Here is a 21,357-nt window from a genome sequence, read left to right as displayed (position 1 = left end):
ACAAATATGAAGCTCTTAAAACATACTTTGTTTCTATGCCGTTTTGCCTCTTCTTTACTGCAATATGTTTTTATATTACATGTATTACTAAAATTACCTGGTGTCACGCAAATTTGATTGTATATGCAAGTGTATGTGCGTGTGCGTATGTGTGTGTGCATGTGTGCGTGTGTGCGTGCTTGCGTTGTTTGTAGATGTGTGAGTGTGCTATCAAATAGATATGTACCTCTAGCATTAGACAAACATTTTTCTTTCTCTTTTACTCTGTCTTTATCCCAACCCAAAGTCTTAAAAGAAAAAAAGATATCTTCTTTTTTTTTTTTCATACCGTCGACAGTTTGATGAACAGAGTCAACTGATTAAATGATCTGAATTATATGTTTGTAGGGAATATATTATACTGCATTAATCCAAGTATGCGATGGGTAATTCCTTGATAACTTTTTTCCGAAATCATAGGAGGGCCTATTTATGATACGCTGTTTTTCTATTTCTTCTAGAACTTTTAACATCAGCTGAAGATGCCTGCCGGTGAGTGATTTTAACTCCTTCCTCTATGAATGTTTTTGATAAAACAGTTATAATCCCGAATTAACCTTGTATGTAAATGTGAACTCGAGGATGTGAACTCGAAAATTTCTGCAGTCAAAAAGTTTCATGAGAGCAAACATGCGTTAGTTTGTTTAGTTTGTTTGTTTGTTTGTTTTTTAATAACATGGGTGTGTCTCCTCCTCGAACAACTACATTGTCTTACAACGCTTATTTCGGTAACCTTTGGTGAAACTAGCCGGCTATATGAATTGGAACATATCACTCCTTACTCCTATATCAATATATATCCCGGGCACTGTAGCTTAAAAAAATAACTCAATTTGGCTTTGATATATTTCCTTAATTCTACTGTTGTCCTTAATTTGTCTGCCACCATCATATCATGGGCAAAAGGTCATTGTACTTGTCATTACGTAATCTTTCTTTTGGTGCCTACCTCTCCCAGAGCCACCCGAGCCTCCAGCAGACAAGCCTTTTGCCGCCAAGTGCTCGTCGGACACGATCAACCTGGTCTGGGCTGGAACTACGTACGATGGCGGCAGCATCGTCACCGGTTACGAAGTCGAGATCAGCGAAGACGGCGGCAAAAAGTGGAAGGTGGTCGCCGGCAACGTATTTAGCACGAGCTATGCCTGCACAGGCCTGAATTCCGATAATAAGTACCAGTTCAGGGTTAGCTGCATCAACGCCGTCGGCAAGTCTAAGCCAAGCGCCGTCTCAGAACCAATCCAGCCCAGCGCGGATGCGGGTAAGACGAATGTCTTTCCTTAGTATACCACAGGGAAAATGTTTGGCTGTGTATACAAATATTTCCCTATGCTGTGTGGAATCAGTAGCTTTTCGATTTTTACTGTTTTCTCTCGAAATCCCTATGACTTTCGATATCAGGAAAAAAATGGAAGTAGAGTAATATGTTTATAATTCCTTAGTTACAAAATTAATTATAAAAACAACAAATATTCAAAGGTCTTCGGTTTTGAAATTGAATATCGCAGCCGACGTATTTTTTTTAATGTATATTGATTGACAAATTTGCTGAATTCTATTGAAGACTTGATCCAATGAAATAACTGTCAGAGAGACAATAGTGTTGTGTATGTGTGTGTGTGAGAGAGAGAAAGATAGAGAGAGAGAGAGAGAGAGGGGGGGGGGAGGTACAAACAGACAGACAAACAAGGGAAGACAGACACAGTCAACCGATGACCTATGTCTTAACGGGAGGGCACAGCGGAGGCCTGAGATGGACCGGGAGATCGAGGGAGACGTATTAAGTGTCTGAAGAGCAGGAACAGATGACTTGGTGCACACTCGAAGGAGGGTGTAAACAACTGGCCGCCTCTCCCAGTTCATCCATCCTTTCTTTGTTCGATCTGTCTTAAAGAACTGGTCTGAGGACGAGCTGAAGGCCACAAGAGGCTGTTTAACCTACATGTATCTCTGGCTGATAACTCCTAACCCGGTTTTTAGAGTTCTCGTCCTTTCGACCATCTTCTGTCGGATATCTGATTCCCTCAAAGTTCACCTGACCTCTGTTTCTTTCCCGCAGTCTTTCCTTCCTATCTTTTATTAATTATTGTTTTCTTTGTTTCTTTATCTTTTAAATATGTCCTTTCCCTTAGTCGTTGAACTTTTTAGTCCATCGCAGTGTTTTCTCATATCCATTCCGCAATCTTTTTTATTGTCAACATTCGTATTATCTTGACCTTTGTTTTGGTAAATGTTTACACTTTACAAAGAACACTTTTCTTGAATCAAAGTAATTGAACCGTTGTGGAACTATCAATGATTCAAGCTTCGAGGTTTAAGGCATCTTTCATGCCAAATTACACATTTCCTCTCTCATGTTTGTGTCATGAAAGTTTCCTTGCTGTTTAACTGATCATTCTTTCCGATTATTGAAGTTTCTGACGTCAGAAGAAGGGGCGGGGATTGCTCTAAATTTAGACCCCGCTAAATGTCAAGCAGGTTCTCTTGACGACTTCTACATGTCAGTTGTTCAGCTGCTCACGCATCGCCACCAGCGCCTTCACTGGAGCGAGGTATTCCGCGCAATGGCATAAATTTAGCTACGCGGAATGCGAATTTAAGTGATGATACAGACGTCGGTATGCTTCTTGCTAATCAAATGTAACTCCTTGATATTCATTATGAAACCACGAAGTTCCTATCTACGATCTGGCCGCAGTCAGGGAGGGTATATAGGAATGCATTCCTGGACTTGTCAGCATGAATTTCTGATGGGTTTGTTCACGACTGGTATGCATAAATAAAGCTTATATCATTCCTTTTCAGATTTAGCTGACGACCTTCTTAAAGTGATTCTTTTTCGTTTTGAAATCAAAAAAGGAGGTTGGACAAGAGAATAGAAAGACGAAGGTTTTATAGGCTTGTGTAATAGTTAAAGGTTAAAAAAATGCGTACTAATATAATGTTGCGTTCATGAAAACGGAAAAATCAGAGAGGTAGATTATTGACATTTTTGTTGGGGGGAGGACGGACACATCTGAAAAGTTTCACACAACAAAAGTTAGGCAGTTCGGCAAATCCTTGTCTTCTAAGAATTTGACAGTTCTCCATTCGGTTTGTGCAAAATGATTCCCTAATTTTCAGTTTCTTCCGCGAAAAAAAATTCTTTGGACCTGTTCTTAAGAGAAATAAGTTTTTTTTTTCCGTGTCCTGCTCAGCGATAGCAGTCTGTGTACGCCCAGTTAATATTTGAAAAAAATGAGCAAATGACAATTCGAGAACAGACTGACGGACTCTGTGGACGCAAGGATAGCCATAGTGTTATTGATAGGAAAGGCATAAAATACTTGCAAATACTATTAATTCATCTCATAAGAATGTTTGTCAATCTTTTATATAGCAATGTATCAATGAACTGATAATGAAGCATTAATTAGATATTTTTCAAACAAACAGTGAAGACCAATCGTCATTGACATTATGCCATATTACATAATAATTCTTTGGCGCTTTTAACAGCCTGGAAATAATATCATCGTCTGCCTAAGTATTGCCATACATTGTCCATAGTGTTTGAAAAGCAAAAACGATAAAGATACACTCCTCCCTCGAGAAGCAGACGAAAGGCCAACAGCGTTAGGTCTAAGCAGAGTGCACAAGAGCTCTGGCCTTACAAAGAAGGATATGGAGGATGCTCCGACATTTGACTTGGGTGGAAGGGGAGCTCAGTGATGTTAATGAAAATACCATCTGGGATCCGTGAAGCCTCCGTCCCCTTTGTTATTAGGGACCAATGCTTCTCATCAGCTCCAGACAGGAGAGCGTGATGAGGGCAAAGATGGGAGAGATGGGGGGACCAGGAGATAATTGAAAGCAATACGAGCGTCTGGAAAGGACAAACATCTTTATTGCTGCAAGGCATGGACTAGTTAGATGTATCACGAATCTACATTTATTAATTGTGGAGGTGTTTATTCTTTATTAGAGGGAGGGAAATAAAAATGAACATTGGTTGAGTAAACGTCATCGTCATGCCTGATGCTAATGTATTTCAAAGAATGATTTTAGAGTCTTCATAGGACTTACTCTGAATAGTTAATTTATTTCTCTACTAGTAGATACTGCTAAAAGAATTGAATGAGGGACATTGCTCTTATCGAAAAGAAAATAAATGGAAAGGGACTGTGACAAGTGGAGTTATCAAAATCAGCCACTGTTGTAATGACATTATCTATGAATACAGATCGAAGGAGTATTCGTGAAACATTCTTTTTATTTGTTAATCTCGTGTTTAAAGAATAAACTTTCTTCAGATTTTCCGGAAAGATATTCTAAAGCTTTAATCGTAAGTAGCAACAGTTTACAGCATAATAATCATCGCACTGATTCCACATCATGTAACATACATGGATTTCCCTCTCAACTTTGCTACCTTTATTTGAGTAATTCAATAAAACATCATTGTAGAATTTAATTGTTCACGTATATGGCGTATGTGGCATTAAATGTGCCTTGATGGCATATTAAGGCACAAACACACACAAACAAAACGACAACCTAACTGAGTGTTTAGTCTCATAAACAAAGTACAAGCCAAATTTCAAGATAGTAGCATGACATAAGATTTCGATGGAATGAATACGTCATCCTGCGTATTGATGATATTTATGACATTATCTTTTGGTGTTTTTGAACGAAGTAATGATTTCTGATAATTATATACTTATTGTAGATAAAATATTCTCTTTGAGCTTGCTTCATCTTTTATTCATTAACAGGATTCATGTCCATGTGGAGATTAGCTGCAAATTTGAACTTTGATAAAATAAAGCCGCGAACGATGGGCGGTATTTTTGTCTCAGCTTCTTCTCCACGAATCGTCTAAGTGATATCACGTGAAAATCACGTGACACCAGCGTGGTACGATGGTGGTTTATTTTCCGACCGACTGGATGACCCTGCTCCTGGATTCTACGTCACGGGCGATGACATGTTTTCGCATACTTGCCATACTCTTCCACAGGACATGAGCCGTTTTAGCCTTGGAAGAAGATCCGAACTTGATGAATGGATAAATTAGATATTCGTCCGCAAAGGGTACATTCTCCTCAGAAGACATCATGCAGTATATGATTTACCCCACTAAACGGCGTCGTTATAATATTCGTGAACAAGTAACAAGTTGAATGCATTCACGATGCCGTAGATTTTTTAGTTGATAAAGCAGGTAATTCTAAAACGCCAAACAACCCTCCCGACCATTCTGATCTTGACCGAATGAGATTGGGATGGTGAACTATTTGTATGTCTCTTTTGCCCGATGATATCGATGTTCGTTATGAAGATTATGTCTAAACTGATATCTGCCAATACTGTAATGTGTATTTGAAGCCGCTGTGCTCCAAGATGACCTGAAAGCATTTCCTTTTGTTTGTTTCTTCACCACAGGTGATGATATTGACGAGGAAGAGGTGCCAGGTGAGTAGGAAATGTCATGTCAAATCGACTTTGATTTCTTGTCATTAAAGAGGACATCCAGATACAAGGATAGATGTACATAGTACCGACATAGTAGCAACCAACAACAACAACAACAACAACAACAACAACAACAACAACAACAACATCAACAACAACAACGACAACACATAAACAAGACCGAGAGTGGATTGGAGAAGTTAAGGAAGAATAGATTATGTAGCAAGGAAACAACAATAAACAGGGCGAGTAAAATTCTCCATGAAAATCAACAAAACAGATCGCCTAACAGTGCGAGTTTTTGTTTACCCCTGCCTTAAAGGGTGTGTACAGTTCTGGTCGAGGTGTAGATTTAGCTTTTAACATTTTGCGAGATATTCAGAAGCCACTCTATGAGATGTAAGGGGGACTGCAGTTCTAAGGGGTATCAAAAGTTTATTCGATGAAAATCGGTTTTGAAATGGCTGAGATATCCAAAAACAAGGTGAAACAAAGATATCCTAATAAAGTTTGGGCATGTTGCCTTTTATTTTTAGCACTTTTTTTTGTATCTCAGCCATTTGAAAACCAATTTTCATCAAATAAACGTTGAATCCTTCTTAAAATTGCATGCTCTTTCATATTTCAAAAGAGGCTTTTCATTATCTCACTTAGGAATGTTCAAAACATGAATCCCTACCTCAACCAGTACTGTACAGTCCCTTTAATGGAGAGACCGATAGAAGAGCACAAGAGCAATGCTTTCATTGCCAATCACGTGGATGAAAATACAATAAAAGATTGATATAGTTGTCCGGATATTGAATGATAAAAATATGAAAAAAAAAAAAAAACCAGCAATTTCTGTGTTACCCCTGCCCTTATGGAGGGACTTGTAGAGAGATGTGTAATAGAAACGCACACGAGTATTACTTTCATTGCCAATCATAGATGACAATTGCTTTTGCACGAAATTGAAATATGGTTACTATACATGCAAGTATGTCTCTGGTCATTTTGTTGCTCCTTGTCACTCTCGGTAAACGTCTTGTTTTAAACCATTTCCACCCACTCTATCAACACGATACATGTTTTCGTTCTCCCCCATTCCCATTACGCTCCCCTCATTCTTTTAAAGTCCCCTTCTTTGATCTTCGTTGTCTGTCTCAGATGAAGCAGCCTTTGAACCTCGTGATGTGAAGGTCAGATCGGAGAATGTTAAAGAGTATTACGAAATCAGGGAAGAATTGGGCAGGTAAGTACATGTAGAACCTGCAGGTCTTTAGTTTTTGAAACCTTCCCAATAGCTTGAGCCATGAACCTCTCACGCTTAACAGTCAGTTTCTCACGCCCCTGCTCTTGTTCAATAGTATGAGGCAATATCGCTCTTGTAGTTCGTATTTTCTATTTTGGAGACTCTGCAAAACCTGATGCAGTTCACTAAATTCAAAGCATATTCCTGGTGTGTTTTATAGATTCCATCGGATTGAATTAAGAGCAAATACGATTTCTTTGATATAGGTGATATATGAGTATAATTTTCTTGTGACAGTAATCTAAAAGCTGCATTTTATCACCAGACCTTTGGATAATTCAAATGTTGAAAGTAATTATGCGGCAGCAACAGATCTCGCGGAAGTTATAATAATCACGGATGTGAAATAATCACTGTTACGTAGTAAAATTTTTATTCATTGTCGACGACCTGAAAACTGCTCATAAGTTCTATAAAGTTGCATACCTTATTGCGTATTTTCTTGATATCATCCTGCTATCTTGGCTATATGGACGTTACTGTTTAAACAAAGATGACATGGAAAAAGAATAATATTGTGTCTCATATAGCACTATATCGATCAGGTATTTATCAGCGTAACCATGATAACACTCTTTCACAGTAAAGTAGGAAAACTATGTTTTATAATACATCATTAGCACATTGCTGTCGGTAGGAGTAAAGAAATGGATAGCTAACCTTTTGTGTGCTTTGAGCGCTGATTGACACAGAACACCTTAGAACATTATACATATTGACAAAGAAAGGGTTAACAGTGATTCAAACAAAAGTATTAAGTCTGCAAACCTTAGTGAAAATTACTGTTTTTCTCGAATCCATATCTGTATATTCCTTCTCCATATATTTTTATTTATGTTTGATCTAAAGACATCTATTATTGTGCTCTCTCTCTCTCTCTCTCTCTCTCTCCCTCTTCAAATCCTTATTCAAGGGGCAAATTTGGTACCGTGAACAAGTGTGTTGAAAAGAAGACGAAGAAAATGCTGGCAGCCAAGTTTATCAAGGCAGAGAAACCAGACGACAAGAAAGAGGTATGTCTCCATAGACACCTGTCGAAACACACTTATCCCCCTCCCCACACACACATACCCACACATTCATCTTTCCACTTTTGTTGTCAAATTGTTAAGTGTACCGTATAGTGTTAAAACAGGGAGTTAAAGCGTCCTCAAACGTGCTGTAATCATAGAAGAATGATAAATGCGCTTGGCTGACGTGCAAGTAATCGGCTGCGAAGAGACTGTTCGAAATTTCTTGCTTGAATTAAGATGGAATCCATGCTTTTGTGGGTGATAAACAACATAAATGTTGGTATGTTTTACATTGGTATAATCTCGCGATATTGTAAAGCGTTTAATCTTGCCAAAACTAGTAATGATGAGGAATTTTCTTCAATAGAGTTCCAGGTAGATTGACAGTTTGCAGATGGTAGATGGAAGATAACCTTACATCAAATATTTTTTCATGTATTCTTTCAGATAAAAGCAGTGTGTTATTTTGCAATGTTTACAGATAGGTCATATGAATATACTCTCTCTCCCTCTCAGGTCGAGCATGAGATCGAAATTATGATGGTTCTTCAGCATCCGAAACTCCTTCAACTTTACGATGCGTTCGCTACTGGCAATAACATGGTCATGATTCTTGAATAGTAAGTGACAAGTAAATTTATAGTATACCTCTTGTAGAGGAAATGCAGCTGTGAAAGGAAGCGGTCTTGCACATAAGACTTACACGCACAAAGCCTTGGGCACATTCCACAGATTATCAACTTTAGTAGGTTTTACTTGCATCTGTGCAGCCTGGGATGTCTCCCATCCATTGGGTAGACATTATGTTTCTGGTCACTGTTTCGATATGAAGTTTATTAGGTGACTCGCCACAATTAGCCTTGATTTGCATACGCCGGGGAAGTCGTATCATAAACATACGTTATATAAAGTGCTGTGTCCGAGTATATATGTCATTTGGAAACATGTAAATGTCACAAATGCATCATCAATACCTTTCTACTGACAATGAATGAGGAAATTATTTTAGGAAAATGCATAATTAGTACCAAAAGTTATGTTACGTGTAGAACAATGAGAGAAAAGATCGACAATTCTCCTTTGTAAGTCACGTGGTTATCGCATCGCGCTTTTCTTCAGCGTTTCAGGAGGAGAGTTATTCGACCGCGTCATCGACGAGGAGTTCGAGTTGACGGAAGCTGTAGTCGTGTTTCTCATGAGGCAAATTTGCGAAGGAGTCAAGTTCATGCACAAACAGAAGGTCCTTCATCTAGATATGAAGGTTTGTATCAGAACATAACTTTACATGACGCCATTTTGGTCACTATATATTATGCAATCATTTCTATATACCGAAATGATTGCGTCCTAGTTGAAAGGACTACTCATCATACCATACCAACCAAACTGGCTATTCATTTACTAAAAGCAGATAATTTTCTGTATTCTATTTATAGCTCCAGTGGGTAGACTAAAAAGCAACACAACCACAGTATTTACCAAATCTCATAGCATCATTTGCTTCCGTAATATAGTTCTGTTGGGGAAAAATGAACATACATCCTGTAATACAAGCTCAATTTAACATGTCATTATTGTATTTATCTTTCTCCATACATTTTCAGCCTGTCTTTAAAATCTGGCTCTAGTTTGATGAGTAGCAGTCATTCTGTAGTGGTCTAGAGGACGTCACGAGAATATTAGCTACAGATATTAAGAAGACGGTGTTAACAAAACAATTTGATAAACCTTGTTAGTGTCATCATATACCAAGTACATTCTGAGGGATGTGCCGAACATCTAAGCAAATATGATATTTTTCTGTTTAATGAATGAGCTTTGCTTCTGCTTTTCTCTTACTTTGTTCTTTTTCTCGTCTTTTCAAATTTCCCCAGCCAGAAAACATTCTATGTGTGAGAAAAAATAGTAACAAAATCAAAATCATCGACTTCGGTCTGGCGCAGAAGTTCACCAAAGACCTGAAAGTCTCGTGCGGAACACCGGAATTTCTGGCCCCGGAAGTGGTTTCCTACGACCCTGTCGCTTTCGGAACGGACATGTGGAGTGTGGGTGTAATCTGCTATATCTTGTAAGTATACGGTTTCTGTGAACTCACCACCTCCTTCTTTGAAGATGTGCTCAGGTGCTACGCAATAAGATGATTTCCGTGCATAAATGAAAAAAAAAAAAATAAGCAAAAAAAAGAAAAAAAGAAAAGAAACATACACATAAATGAATAATCCCAGAGATATATGTCTCCATCATCTGTCCCTTTGCATCCCAGCGAAAAATTACAGGGAAAATTTCATAGATTAATCATCAAGATAGCTAATCACCCATGTGATTTGAAAACCATCTGCTAACTCATATGATTGTTAGTGCTAAGAAATTATTGCTTTTAGTATGTACGTAGCGTGTACTAGTGATATCCAGTTTACTACTTTGTTTCCAGTTCTGATCTCTCTTTCCTCTTCTTCTTCTTCTTCTTCTTCTTCTTCTCTCCTCCATCTCCTGCCTCCATCAGAGAATGAGAGGGGAACGTATATCACCTGTCTTTACCAATGTTTGCCCCTACTTTCGTTCATATATTTTATACTTTTATTTCAGAGAACTCGTTTAAAACTTTTAATATCTGCCGGGTTGTTATTTTCTTTTCTCTTTACTCATATTGTATGCCATATGTAGGTGTTAGAAAAATATAACCTTTACGGTCGTATATCTTATCATTCTCGTCTTTCCTATAGTTGTAACCATTTAATGTTTATAAAATATGTGTAATATGCATGGTATGAAAAATATGAAAGCACGATTACGAGTTAAAGCTTCTATCAAGTATAAAAAAGAAGTTATCATATTATCTCTTTTTCCTCTTTCAAATTCAGGTTGAGCGGATTTTCGCCATTCATGGGCGACAACGAAGGTGAGACGATGAGCAACATTCTAAAGGTCGAGTGGGACTTCGACGACGAATGTTTCGATGAGATCAGCGACAACGCGAAGGAGTTCATCGAGAAGCTACTGCTGGAGGAGAAAGAGTAAGTTAAAGTGATTAGGCGTTAAATCAGTTTTTATCATGGTGAAGTAGTGATATGCATTGTATGTATTGTTCAGTGTCATCTAAAGTAGTAGATATATAAACCTTCTACCAGTAGTCACATTTCTACAATGGATTCTTCTTGTAGGCAAAAGTTAGTCAGATAAGGTGCAGAAAATGGAACGATTCGAAGTTTGTCCCAGGAATGCTGTAAATTGCAAAACAGGTTAAGCATCATTTTTAGATATTTGAAGTAAGTCCATCATCAGAAAGAATAAAATAAAACCTTTGAAGTGACACCTTACTTGATACATAACAAGGAATATTCTTGAAGTCATGATAGAAATATCCAATATTTTCTTATCATATTCTGTATTTTTAGCAACTTTATTAGCAGATAACTCAAATTAACACAAATGAAGTTGACTCGCCTTGGGATCAAACTTCATCTAAGTTTATGAGCTTTTTCGTTATCACCATTTGGAACATTGCCTTGACGTCTACCTCCCATCTTATCTTCCTTCGTGCAGTGACAGACTAACAGCACAGAACTGCTTAGATCACGACTGGCTGAAGAAGGAGATGAAAGGATCCGGTGCTGCCATCTCCAAGGCTAGGTTGAAGAAATACATCATCAAGAGGCGATGGCAGGTCAGTGGCCGTAGTCAAAAGAATGGGGTCATCCCACTAGACCGACACCCACGAGTTCGACATTGAAAACAGGTCCATGAGTCATACAACTCACGAGTCATACAGCATGAGTTTGACACTAGGCAAATAAAGCCCATGAGTTCGACAGTAGGTGAAAACAGCCCACGAGTTCGACAGATACAACACGGGGTTTAATGTGTCGGTCTCGTGGGCCTTGTTTGCTTAGTGTCGAACTAATGGGCTGCATGACTCGTGAGCTGTATAACTAATGGAATATATGACTCATGGGCTGCAAGACTCGTGGGCTGTATGACTCGTGGGTGTCGGTCTCGTGACGTGCACCCAAAAGGATACAGGTCGTGATTCCGAAAATGAAATAAGGTTCGTTTAATAGTTTGCACTTTCTTTTCGTTTTGAGATAAACTAACCTTATTTCATTTCGGATAAACGAACTTTCGAAGTAACGAGCATCATCCATATAAATATAAATATAAATTTAAATATAAATGTAAGTATAAATATAAATATAAATATAAACATAAACATAAACATAAATATAGATATAAATATAAATATAGATATAGATACAAATATAAATGTAAATATAAATATATGTAATTATATACATATATATATATATTTACGAAGGAAAATGAATAGGTGGACGGGAACATTTGAATTCATAACATAGTCAGGCCTGTATACCTTTTGATATCTTTGTTTGGTTTCTATGTATGACCATTGATGACTGCGTAATCGAGGAAGAATCTGTTGAAGGGCTGTTACTATGTCACCTGCGTTGCTTTGTTTTCTTTTTCAAGATCCACGATTTATCGCAAACTATATTTAGGGTGGTCCACAATTTGAAATCTGAGCATGTTGCAAGCTCAGAATCTGAGAATATTGCAGAAATTGTATGTGCGCTGAGCGCACATCACGAGCACGTAGCACGCAGTATTTCGCAGCTTATCTCTCTTTGTGCTGCTTACATTCAATGTTCTCACTCATGTTTTGCACACAAATATTTAGGTACCAGGTACTTTGATGTTATGTTTTGCGCAGTTTTTTCACATGTTTGATTACATTTTATTTTGAGTTTGTTGTAAAATCTTGAGGATGTTGCACAACATGTTGCTGGCTTTTGAAGACGTTGCACAAGATTTGAGGATGTTGCACATGAATTTGAGCATGTTGCAGCGACATGCTGAAACCCTCGTGGACCACCCTGTATATTAAATTATTGTGATAATCACATAATAATTGTACCTCTATTACTGTACATAAATCTGCGAGCTTCATGTGTATGAAAATCTCAATATATATATATATATATATATATGTATATATATACATATATATATATATATATATATATATATATATGTATATATATACATATATATATATATATATATATATATATATATATATATATATATATTAACCATGCAAATCGTTCATCTCAGTAGTCATTTTTGTTGTGTTATCCACTGTGTGGAGGTCAGACTGGAGGATGTACTTCTTTTCGTTGCATTAACTTAGTAGAGCAAGTGAGTGAAAAGGGGAAACAACAATGCAAGTTGATAGAAACAAAGTGAATCCTCTACAAAATTGCAAGGTCAAATTAACGTTAAAACTATTGTCTTTTAGATCATCAAACACACATCCTCGACCTAAAACTCAATGAAGACCGCTGAAAGTTTGCGTTTTTAAGCAGGGACTTCTAAACATAGTCTACCCTTGCCGTATGTCTTTAATAATTGTTCGATGACACGATTTTGCTGTGACATTCTTTTTGTTTCACCTGCAGAAAGCGTTCAACGCAGTAAGAGCCATGATACGTGTAAAACGCATTGTGTAAGACCAACATCCCAATCAGGAGGAGTATCGGATGTACATTACTCTAGGGGTGGTTTACAGTGGCTGTCGTGGGAACGAGCTGAAATTAGCACCCTACCATTCAGAACACCTGACTAGATGAAGAAATCAAGGAGTCGGGATGACATTGGACTCCTCCCATTCGGCCACTTTGATGTCTTTTGATTTTATTCTTATCATTTATTAAATAGTTCTGTTCAATAGCTCATCATTCATGTCTACAAACCACGGATATGGTATCATTCATTGGTGTAGTCAAAAAGATTTCAGTTTCCTAGTAGATATTTCACGAACTAATTTGAATACAGAATTATAAGTTTTGAAAATATAAGAGTTGTAAGCGGAGGACTAAACGCTTAAGTTAATTATAATATATTTGAATGATTATGATCAGCCTTTACGATTCTCTCAGTCAAATTATAATGTTTGAAAGGCAGGAGTAACAAATTCGTCTCATAAGTGATATTTATCATTATTGTGATAGTTAATAACTAAAGGTTTGTTTTCGATTGAAGTGGCGAGGATTTTTTTTTTTCATTACAATGTACCACTCTCTACAATGATTTTTATGAAGACAATTCTTAAACTCAGACTCTCGACTACAAGTGCAAAGCAAATAGGTGACAAGATTTTCATGAACAGCACTCCCAGTTAAAGGTTCAAATGAGAGCGAACAATAAAATAGGAAATCGCTACTTTAGCAAGAAGATGTCATTTTGAAATTAAGTACCAACAGATGCAGTTCTATTTCTATCACATCTTTGCAATGTGATACTTGCCATGCAGAAAAGGCTTCAAAAGGAAGAAGATATTATATCTCTTAGTCGAGGTTTCTATCTCCTTGTATGCTGGTACTGGAAATTGGTTGAAAATAGTACATAGAATGTCACTAATTTCCATCCTTTGATCTATTTATTGATTTTGATTTTAACCGAGTCATTGCCATCCATTGTGACGGGATAAACTTACCGGGGCTTTGTTTGTGACGTAAGAGCAGGATATCAGTGTTATATACTATTAAGATGAATGCTTCCTAGCACAAATGATAATACACGTACACACACTACAGCTTGTATCCTGTAATTAGTAACACACTCTTTTTTTTTCGCTTCCTTTGCATAATTTTGACATGCCGCGTCAATACCGGTATAAATTCTTATTTTGGAATGTGGAAAGCAAAGAATTGTGTTCTTCGGGTTTCAAGAATCTTTTAGGGTTTGTTCGTTTTCGCAAATGCTTCTTAAAAGTTGGTGTTTGGTGAGAGAGACATGTTAAGAGTATAAATTCGGAAGCATCCCGTCATTGTACAAATGATGTTTGAGTTTATTCGTTAGGAGTGAAGGGACATTTTAATGCAAGTGTCTGAAGACGGATTCGTCTCTTTTTCCAGTGTACTACTGTTTTCTTTCTTTCATCTTCTGTGCTGTATTGTATTATTTTTTCATGTAAAAGCTATAAAAATCATGAAGGAACAAAGTGATACTTTTTTATGTGAATCTGTGGTTTTGTAGAAAATTTGGAGTCTGCTAAAACTCTAGTATAAAGTACAGTTGTATCATTGAGTGTAAAGAATCGGACGAACAGTCTTACAGTGCAAATGGCACAGACGAGTTCGAGTCAGTCTTTAGGTTGTAGTTGTGCGAGGTAGTTATCTGAATATTGCGAAATATACCATATACAAAAATACATAAAAAAACGAAAAAATGGGCAAAATGAAAAAAAAAAGAAAACTAAAGGTGATGCACATGCTGTGTAGTTAGATTTATTTTCCCGGAACTTGCACAGATGCACGTAGATGGAGTTTATAGTGGGTGGGATACACGCGGAGTATATAGTACTATGCTCCGATAATACTAGCGAGTACGATAGAATATCTCATTCCAACAGAATGCTGTATGAAATAACGAGTCAATGTTTGCTAGCAGGTTTTAACACTCCACTTCTACTTTGTAACTGATGTTTGGGACTGCTGTGCTTCATATAAAGAGAACAATAAGTCTTAGAGGCTAACTATGCGCATACTATTCTTGTTTATTTTAGTGTTTTATTCAAAATATGATTAGAACAAGAGCAAAGAAGTGATATCATGCCCAAATTCACAGGTGGAATCAGAGGTCTGGTATATACTCTTCGTAATAGGTACCGTGGGATTATTCTGATCAACAAAGTCAAAACTAGACATGTTTAATCTCAATTGTCTTTGAAAAATATGTAGTAAAATCTATGTTGTGCTTGTTTAAAAAGAGAAAAAAAAATAACTAGCGAACAAACCAGAACGAAAGGGGTTACACGTGTCAAAATTTGATTATGCCAGGGTGAAATATAGAGGTAAAACACATATACTTCGTTGTGAGATTGGGTTGATGTAGAATAACATTATATGGTACAGGCACCTGCCGTGAATGGCGTCAAGCGGAGCGCTGCTATGTTCAAGCGCCCTCTTGGGTTGACCCCCAAGCTCTCGCCTTGACCCCCAAGCCCTCGGCTATGACATATCTACCTGTCGCGGTTGTATAGTCATCTTTATACTTGTATACATTCAATATGTGCCTATTTATTAGATAGAAATGTAATTTTGAAAATACTGTGTATATTATATCCAGTTTGGAATAAATGTCTATTTAGACATTTTGTAACGTCGTACCTATTTCTTTTCACGTGATATCATATCTACATCCGACTGAAAGTAGATAATGATAGGAAGGGGGGGGGGGGAATGGACATTGATTATTGTCCGTTCTGTTTAACAGCATCATTTCGAGAAAAAAAAAAACCTCAAAAAACATACAGTCTTTATAATGGTTGATATGTACGGCAAGTTAAATTACCCTCACCTAGTCAAGATTAATATTATCAAAATCTCAGACCGTAATGGAAGTTTAAAGGGAAATTAAGCATGTTTTAATTGTAGGAATCTACTTTTCTCGAATCATTCTTATGACACACATGTAAATTTCAATTCAAACACTGGATGTTTTGATTATAGATTTTAACATGTGATAGAATAATATACAGATATACGTGGAGGAACGAAACAATTGGTGACATGCGTCTTTATTCATGCCTGAAAAAAAAATGTGGAAGGAAAACACAATTGTCTTATACAAAAAAATAACGATTCTCTTAAATTCATTTACATTTTTGATGTAAACTTAAATTCCGTGAAAATTACTCAAGCCAAATTTCAAGTTTTGTTTGAAACCAAAGGAACAAAAGGAACGACAAAAATCTGCATCATGGCTTTACATTTTGTCAAGCCAGTAGTACTTCAGGTCTTTGTGAGTAATCTGGGAAGTCAGTTCTGCGTAAGTTGTTGCAGCTTCAGGAACGTTGTGTATGTTTGTGTACGTGTGTGTGTGTGTGTGTGTGTGAGTGTATGTGTGTGTGTGTGTGTGTGTGTGTGTGTGTGGTGTGTGTGTGTGTGGTGTGTGTGTGTGTGTGTGTGTGTTTGTTTGTGTGTTTTATGAGTAAAGGTGCATAATTATGTTGTGCTTATGGCATAACACGATCATGTCACTGGTATGCTGTATTGTATCTGCCTCGATATGGTATATTGATATATAACCTTCGATCAAGGCGCTCGTAGCTATGATCTCTCCGAACATTGGTGTCTCATCCTGTCGGCATTCTCTTTGACGATCCACCATTTGCTCATTTCAAGAGCTCCTTGCATGTGGAAAGTGGATGGTGGGAATATCACGGCTTGAGAAGACGAGATCCAAAAAGCGCCTTGACAAAAGGCTACTGTTCACAGTGCTTAAACATAACTGGCACTAGACGAAGAATAGACAACTTACAGTTTCTGCGTTTCTTGAAGAGTCAAATTTATTAGACCTCAACAATCTCTTACGAATCTCATTTAATTAACTGTAACAAGAGGCAGAAAATTCAAGTCGTGTCTTGGCAGAAGCTTAGACTGTCTATTAAACAAAAAGTGACTATGGTGTATTGGCTACATATACAAAGAGAAGGAAAATCATATTCATTGGCCTAATTCTTCCCCCGTTGAAATGACATTGCTTTCTCTATATTCAACATGTATATTAAGCCTTTAGAATGACAAAAACAAAGCAAAATATAGAAAAAAAGATGGGTTAACGCATGGCAGCCATTAACAAATGAGAATAGGTTGTGTGCAGAAAATACGAGGGTTATCGTCTCAGTGAATACTCGTGTCGTGAAGTGTCTGACTAAATCAGTGCATCGATTATTACCCCGAACATTTGAAATCACTTCCAATAATCAACGCCGTCACTGATTAAAGTCAGACTCAGATTTGGAGGTGAATCCGATCTGATAGCTCTACCATTAACACCTCAATTCTCCAATCCACCCAATTCCAATCAAATGTGTGTGTATAGTGCTAACATTGATTGCAAAAGGGTGCCCAGACATGACAAATACTGTACTATGTTTCAAAGATTCGAAATCAATCATGTTTTTTTTTTTTGACATGATAATATTACATGATCATTGCTTGGTAAGAATTTGTTGGCATTCAAAAAGAGCTTACGCAGCAAAACACACGAAGTTTGTCAATGATCTATGAGTAAATATGGAGCAGAAAATGAAATGTAGACACGGAATAAATCAGTCAGAACATAATTATACACATTGAAGTGAATCACAGAATTTAGGGGTTCGAAATAAGCTGTACGGCAATGGCCGGTGGGGGCACTATTGGTGTGACGGCGACTTGACCAGCTCTCTGTTTATTAATATGCAACCAAAAGGTGCACTCCTTTCTGACAAGAGCAATTACAAACTTTTGTACCTGGGATGATTATTATGACATCGTTGTCACAGCCAGCCACAATGTCCGATTAAATGAGAACGAAAACTCTGTGGCGATGTATTATACAGTAAAACAAATTGCTTTGATTACTAGTACCATGACTAACTTGTATCGACGCTGTAATTACTATATTCATGTCTAAAATACCTGTGTTGCAGAAGTAAGGGTAAAAATAAAAGAAATAGTTCTTTTAAGTGCAAGACGAAAATTCTTGAGTACCTCTCACGGTAAAATGAACCAGTTTAATTGCAACCCCCGAATTCGAATATTTCTTTATTTTTCAAAAACGAAAGCATGTACATTAAAGACCGAGAAGAAAACAGAGTACCGTATACGGAGAATTCTCGTCAAAATTTGTGTTACCCAATCGAATCAAATCAAGGCTTAGGGACTTCACTCTAATTTGCGTTTTTCAAGAAAACGAGTAGGCCTTACATGTACAATGATTATCTAATCAATAATTCACCATAAAAAGAACAGGAGAATCTGCGTAAAAGAATGTTTGTTTTCTTCGTTTCGTGAAAAGAAAATGATCACTTCGAACGTCAGTGCCAACTACTAACTGAAGGTTCTTCTATTAAAACCTGCAAAGTCTGTCGTAAACATTGAGTACAATTGCTGGACTCTGATTTAGGGTTTATTCTCTACCATGAAGCAATATGTCTCTCCAATCTTTTCAAATACAAAGCAAAACACATGACAGTTTTCTTTCACATCCTTACATAATCAGAACACGCACTTACCAAATGTTTATATTTCGTTTCTTTAAGAAATCAGTGGAATAAAATCAGGCTATCATCTGATAACCATGATTACGTTAAAAAAAAAGAATTTAATGGTGAAAATCCTACGGATTCGCTCTTTTCTTAATGTACTCCCCCTTACAGATTAAGAAAAAAGCCCTCAAAATGCCACAATAACTTGTTGTGAAACATCAACGTATGTCTGCTCTAGTGAGTATCATTTACTGTTACGAGAGAAAGCAATTTCATGCTATTTTTACGAAGTTTCATGAATTTCAGACTTCAACATATTATTGTCTGTTAGAGAGTTAGATAGGAGAGGTGTTGAAAGATACGCAAGCCGAAGAGATAAAACTCTGCTGCAGCATAATTGCAAAGCCAAGATATTTGCAACTTTCATTAAATTATCTGCATTCACACCGAGTCAAGCTTTGGATAACGAAAATTGTTTGCGTTACGATGAAAAAATATTTACACAAATTACTCTCTTAAAATTACATGAGCTGTACATAATGAATGAAAGCAAATATTCATGACATTTTCAACGGATCTAACCCATCTGCCACTTTATAGTAAGCTCATCTAACACATCAGTACTTTCATTTCATTTTGAATTCCAAGAATTTTTGTTTATTCGGTATTGGTGTTACTTTTCCTTATTCTTATCCCGACAAGGGGAATGTACACGCAATAAATTCTTCGTGATACCTTGTTACACTTGAATATGAAAAGAAAAAGAAAAAAGAAAGAGAACACGCAAAATATATATACAGATGAATTTTCTCTCCTCCTTATATCTTTTTTTTTTAGACTTTGGTAAGAATAGTTCCAGTAAATCACATCAATCAAACCCTCAAAGCGAAACAATCATAATCAATAACACAGGGTATAATTTCTCCACAAATCACACCTTTATCACTCAATGCAACATGCATGGTAAACCGTCATTTCGATACCACTGAAAGAAGGGAATACAGTATCGTTCTTAACCCGTTCCTTTTCCAACAAAGTGCTAACATGAACCAGGTCCAATGAATGGTAAACTATTCCAGAGGTGATACAGAACTATGCTAGGTTTTGCATGGATAGTAACAAAGTGCTTCTCCCTTACACACACACACGCTTTGAAAACACATTTGTTAAAGCTGTAATCGGAATTTTGGTGTTGAGAATTTCCAAGCGAATATCGATCAAAAAATAATTCCCTTAAAATAAACTTATTATTGAGTATGTATTCAAATAGGGATGTTGGTTACGGACGCTAACAACGTAATTTTTTTACAACTCGATCCCTGTTGTTTGAGATGATATTATAAAGAATTTATCAACACAGCTGAGCGATCTAGCCGTTTTGAAAGTTTATCATTCTAGTTATATATATATATGCACATATATCAAAGGAACTGCCAATAGTTACTAATAACCTCATAAAAATGTAAACATGAGATTTAACATAACGATTGCTTTGTTGCTCATTTCTTCTCCCCCCCCAGCTTATTCATATGCTTGTAAATGGTAATAACCTATGTTTATGTCAATGCCAAGAGCCGAAGCAGTACCATATGACCCACTATTTAAGATCAAGTAATAAGACTAAATGCCTTCATTCTTTATACACAAGCAGCTTTCTTTCTTTTTTATGTAACCATGGTAACCGTAGCTGATTTCAGCAAGTACAGTCTCACCTGCCATGCCTGCCAGTGCCTGCTATCAAAACTACGAAGGAAATAACTTATCGACTGCAAACACCTGATGTACACTGTAAGTGAAAAATATACAATTATCTCCTTCTGACAAGAGCATGTCATTTCTAGAGACAATCTGGTGAAAATAATTATGTCACAGCAAATAAGTACATGTACCTTCCATAAAATACTTGATGAAAAATTTTTCACAAAAACAGTCTCCATCGAATCAATATCACCATTGCACAAGTTTCCTATATATTAAGTTTGGTATCAATTTTCTCAAAGTAAATGATAATAATAACAAAATGAGAGAGAGAGGAGAATTTCGTTTTAACATTATAATTGTTAACACAGAACTACAAAGGACTTAACGATATAATACTTTTATTTATCAAATTTTCATTTTTTCATGTCTTTGTCCAGAAATCAATTTCTGCTAATATTCTCTACATCAGAAACTTGACATACATGTACAAAATTATGAAAAAGACTTAAATAGCATGAGACCTCTATGAGGAAGGTACATTACCCTCAAACTTGGCACCACAATCCGCCATGTTTTTTTTTTGTTGACTGATACATTTATGAATTAACAATATACCTAAATTGAATATGCCATAGCTGTATTGTGTTTCAAAAGCATTGGCATACCTCTTTAAATTTCTTGAAAACAAGTGAAATATACATAACTCAGTAATTTTCACATTGTTTGTGCCGTATGATTATCGGCAAATGAAGTTCCAACAACAACTAACAAGACTTAGATATCAGATGAACGAAGTGGAT

The 21,357-nt window shown here is 36.7% G+C and overlaps 1 protein-coding gene across 1 annotated transcript; it reads left to right on the top strand.

Moving 5' to 3' along the window:
- The first annotated feature begins 510 nt into the window (after positions 1 to 510).
- Positions 511 to 16,366, top strand: LOC139721189 (myosin light chain kinase, smooth muscle-like). The gene is made up of 11 exons (XM_071632515.1): positions 511 to 531; positions 998 to 1,300; positions 5,467 to 5,496; positions 6,646 to 6,730; positions 7,704 to 7,803; positions 8,320 to 8,423; positions 8,923 to 9,064; positions 9,678 to 9,871; positions 10,665 to 10,817; positions 11,347 to 11,467; positions 13,278 to 16,366. The coding sequence occupies exons 1-11, from the start codon at positions 522 to 524 to the stop codon at positions 13,326 to 13,328; spliced, it is 1,293 nt and encodes a 430-aa protein (XP_071488616.1). The 5' UTR covers positions 511 to 521; the 3' UTR covers positions 13,329 to 16,366.
- The last annotated feature ends 4,991 nt before the right edge of the window (positions 16,367 to 21,357 follow it).

Source organism: Diadema antillarum, unplaced genomic scaffold (assembly GCF_040938485.1).
Source record: "Diadema antillarum isolate AM-2024a unplaced genomic scaffold, OU_Dant_1.0 scf00000139, whole genome shotgun sequence".
Lineage (NCBI taxonomy): Eukaryota > Metazoa > Echinodermata > Echinoidea > Diadematoida > Diadematidae > Diadema > Diadema antillarum.
This window is presented reverse-complemented; position numbering and strand designations above follow the sequence as displayed.

What these genes read in the sequence shown, in the direction of transcription:
- LOC139721189 (XM_071632515.1), top strand. An exon ending in TCCTTCATCTAGATATGAAG is followed by an intron (nt 9,065 to 9,677) that starts GTTTGTATCAGA and finishes AAATTTCCCCAG; the next exon opens with CCAGAAAACATTCTATGTGT. An exon ending in TCATCAAGAGGCGATGGCAG is followed by an intron (nt 11,468 to 13,277) that starts GTCAGTGGCCGT and finishes TTTCACCTGCAG; the next exon opens with AAAGCGTTCAACGCAGTAAG.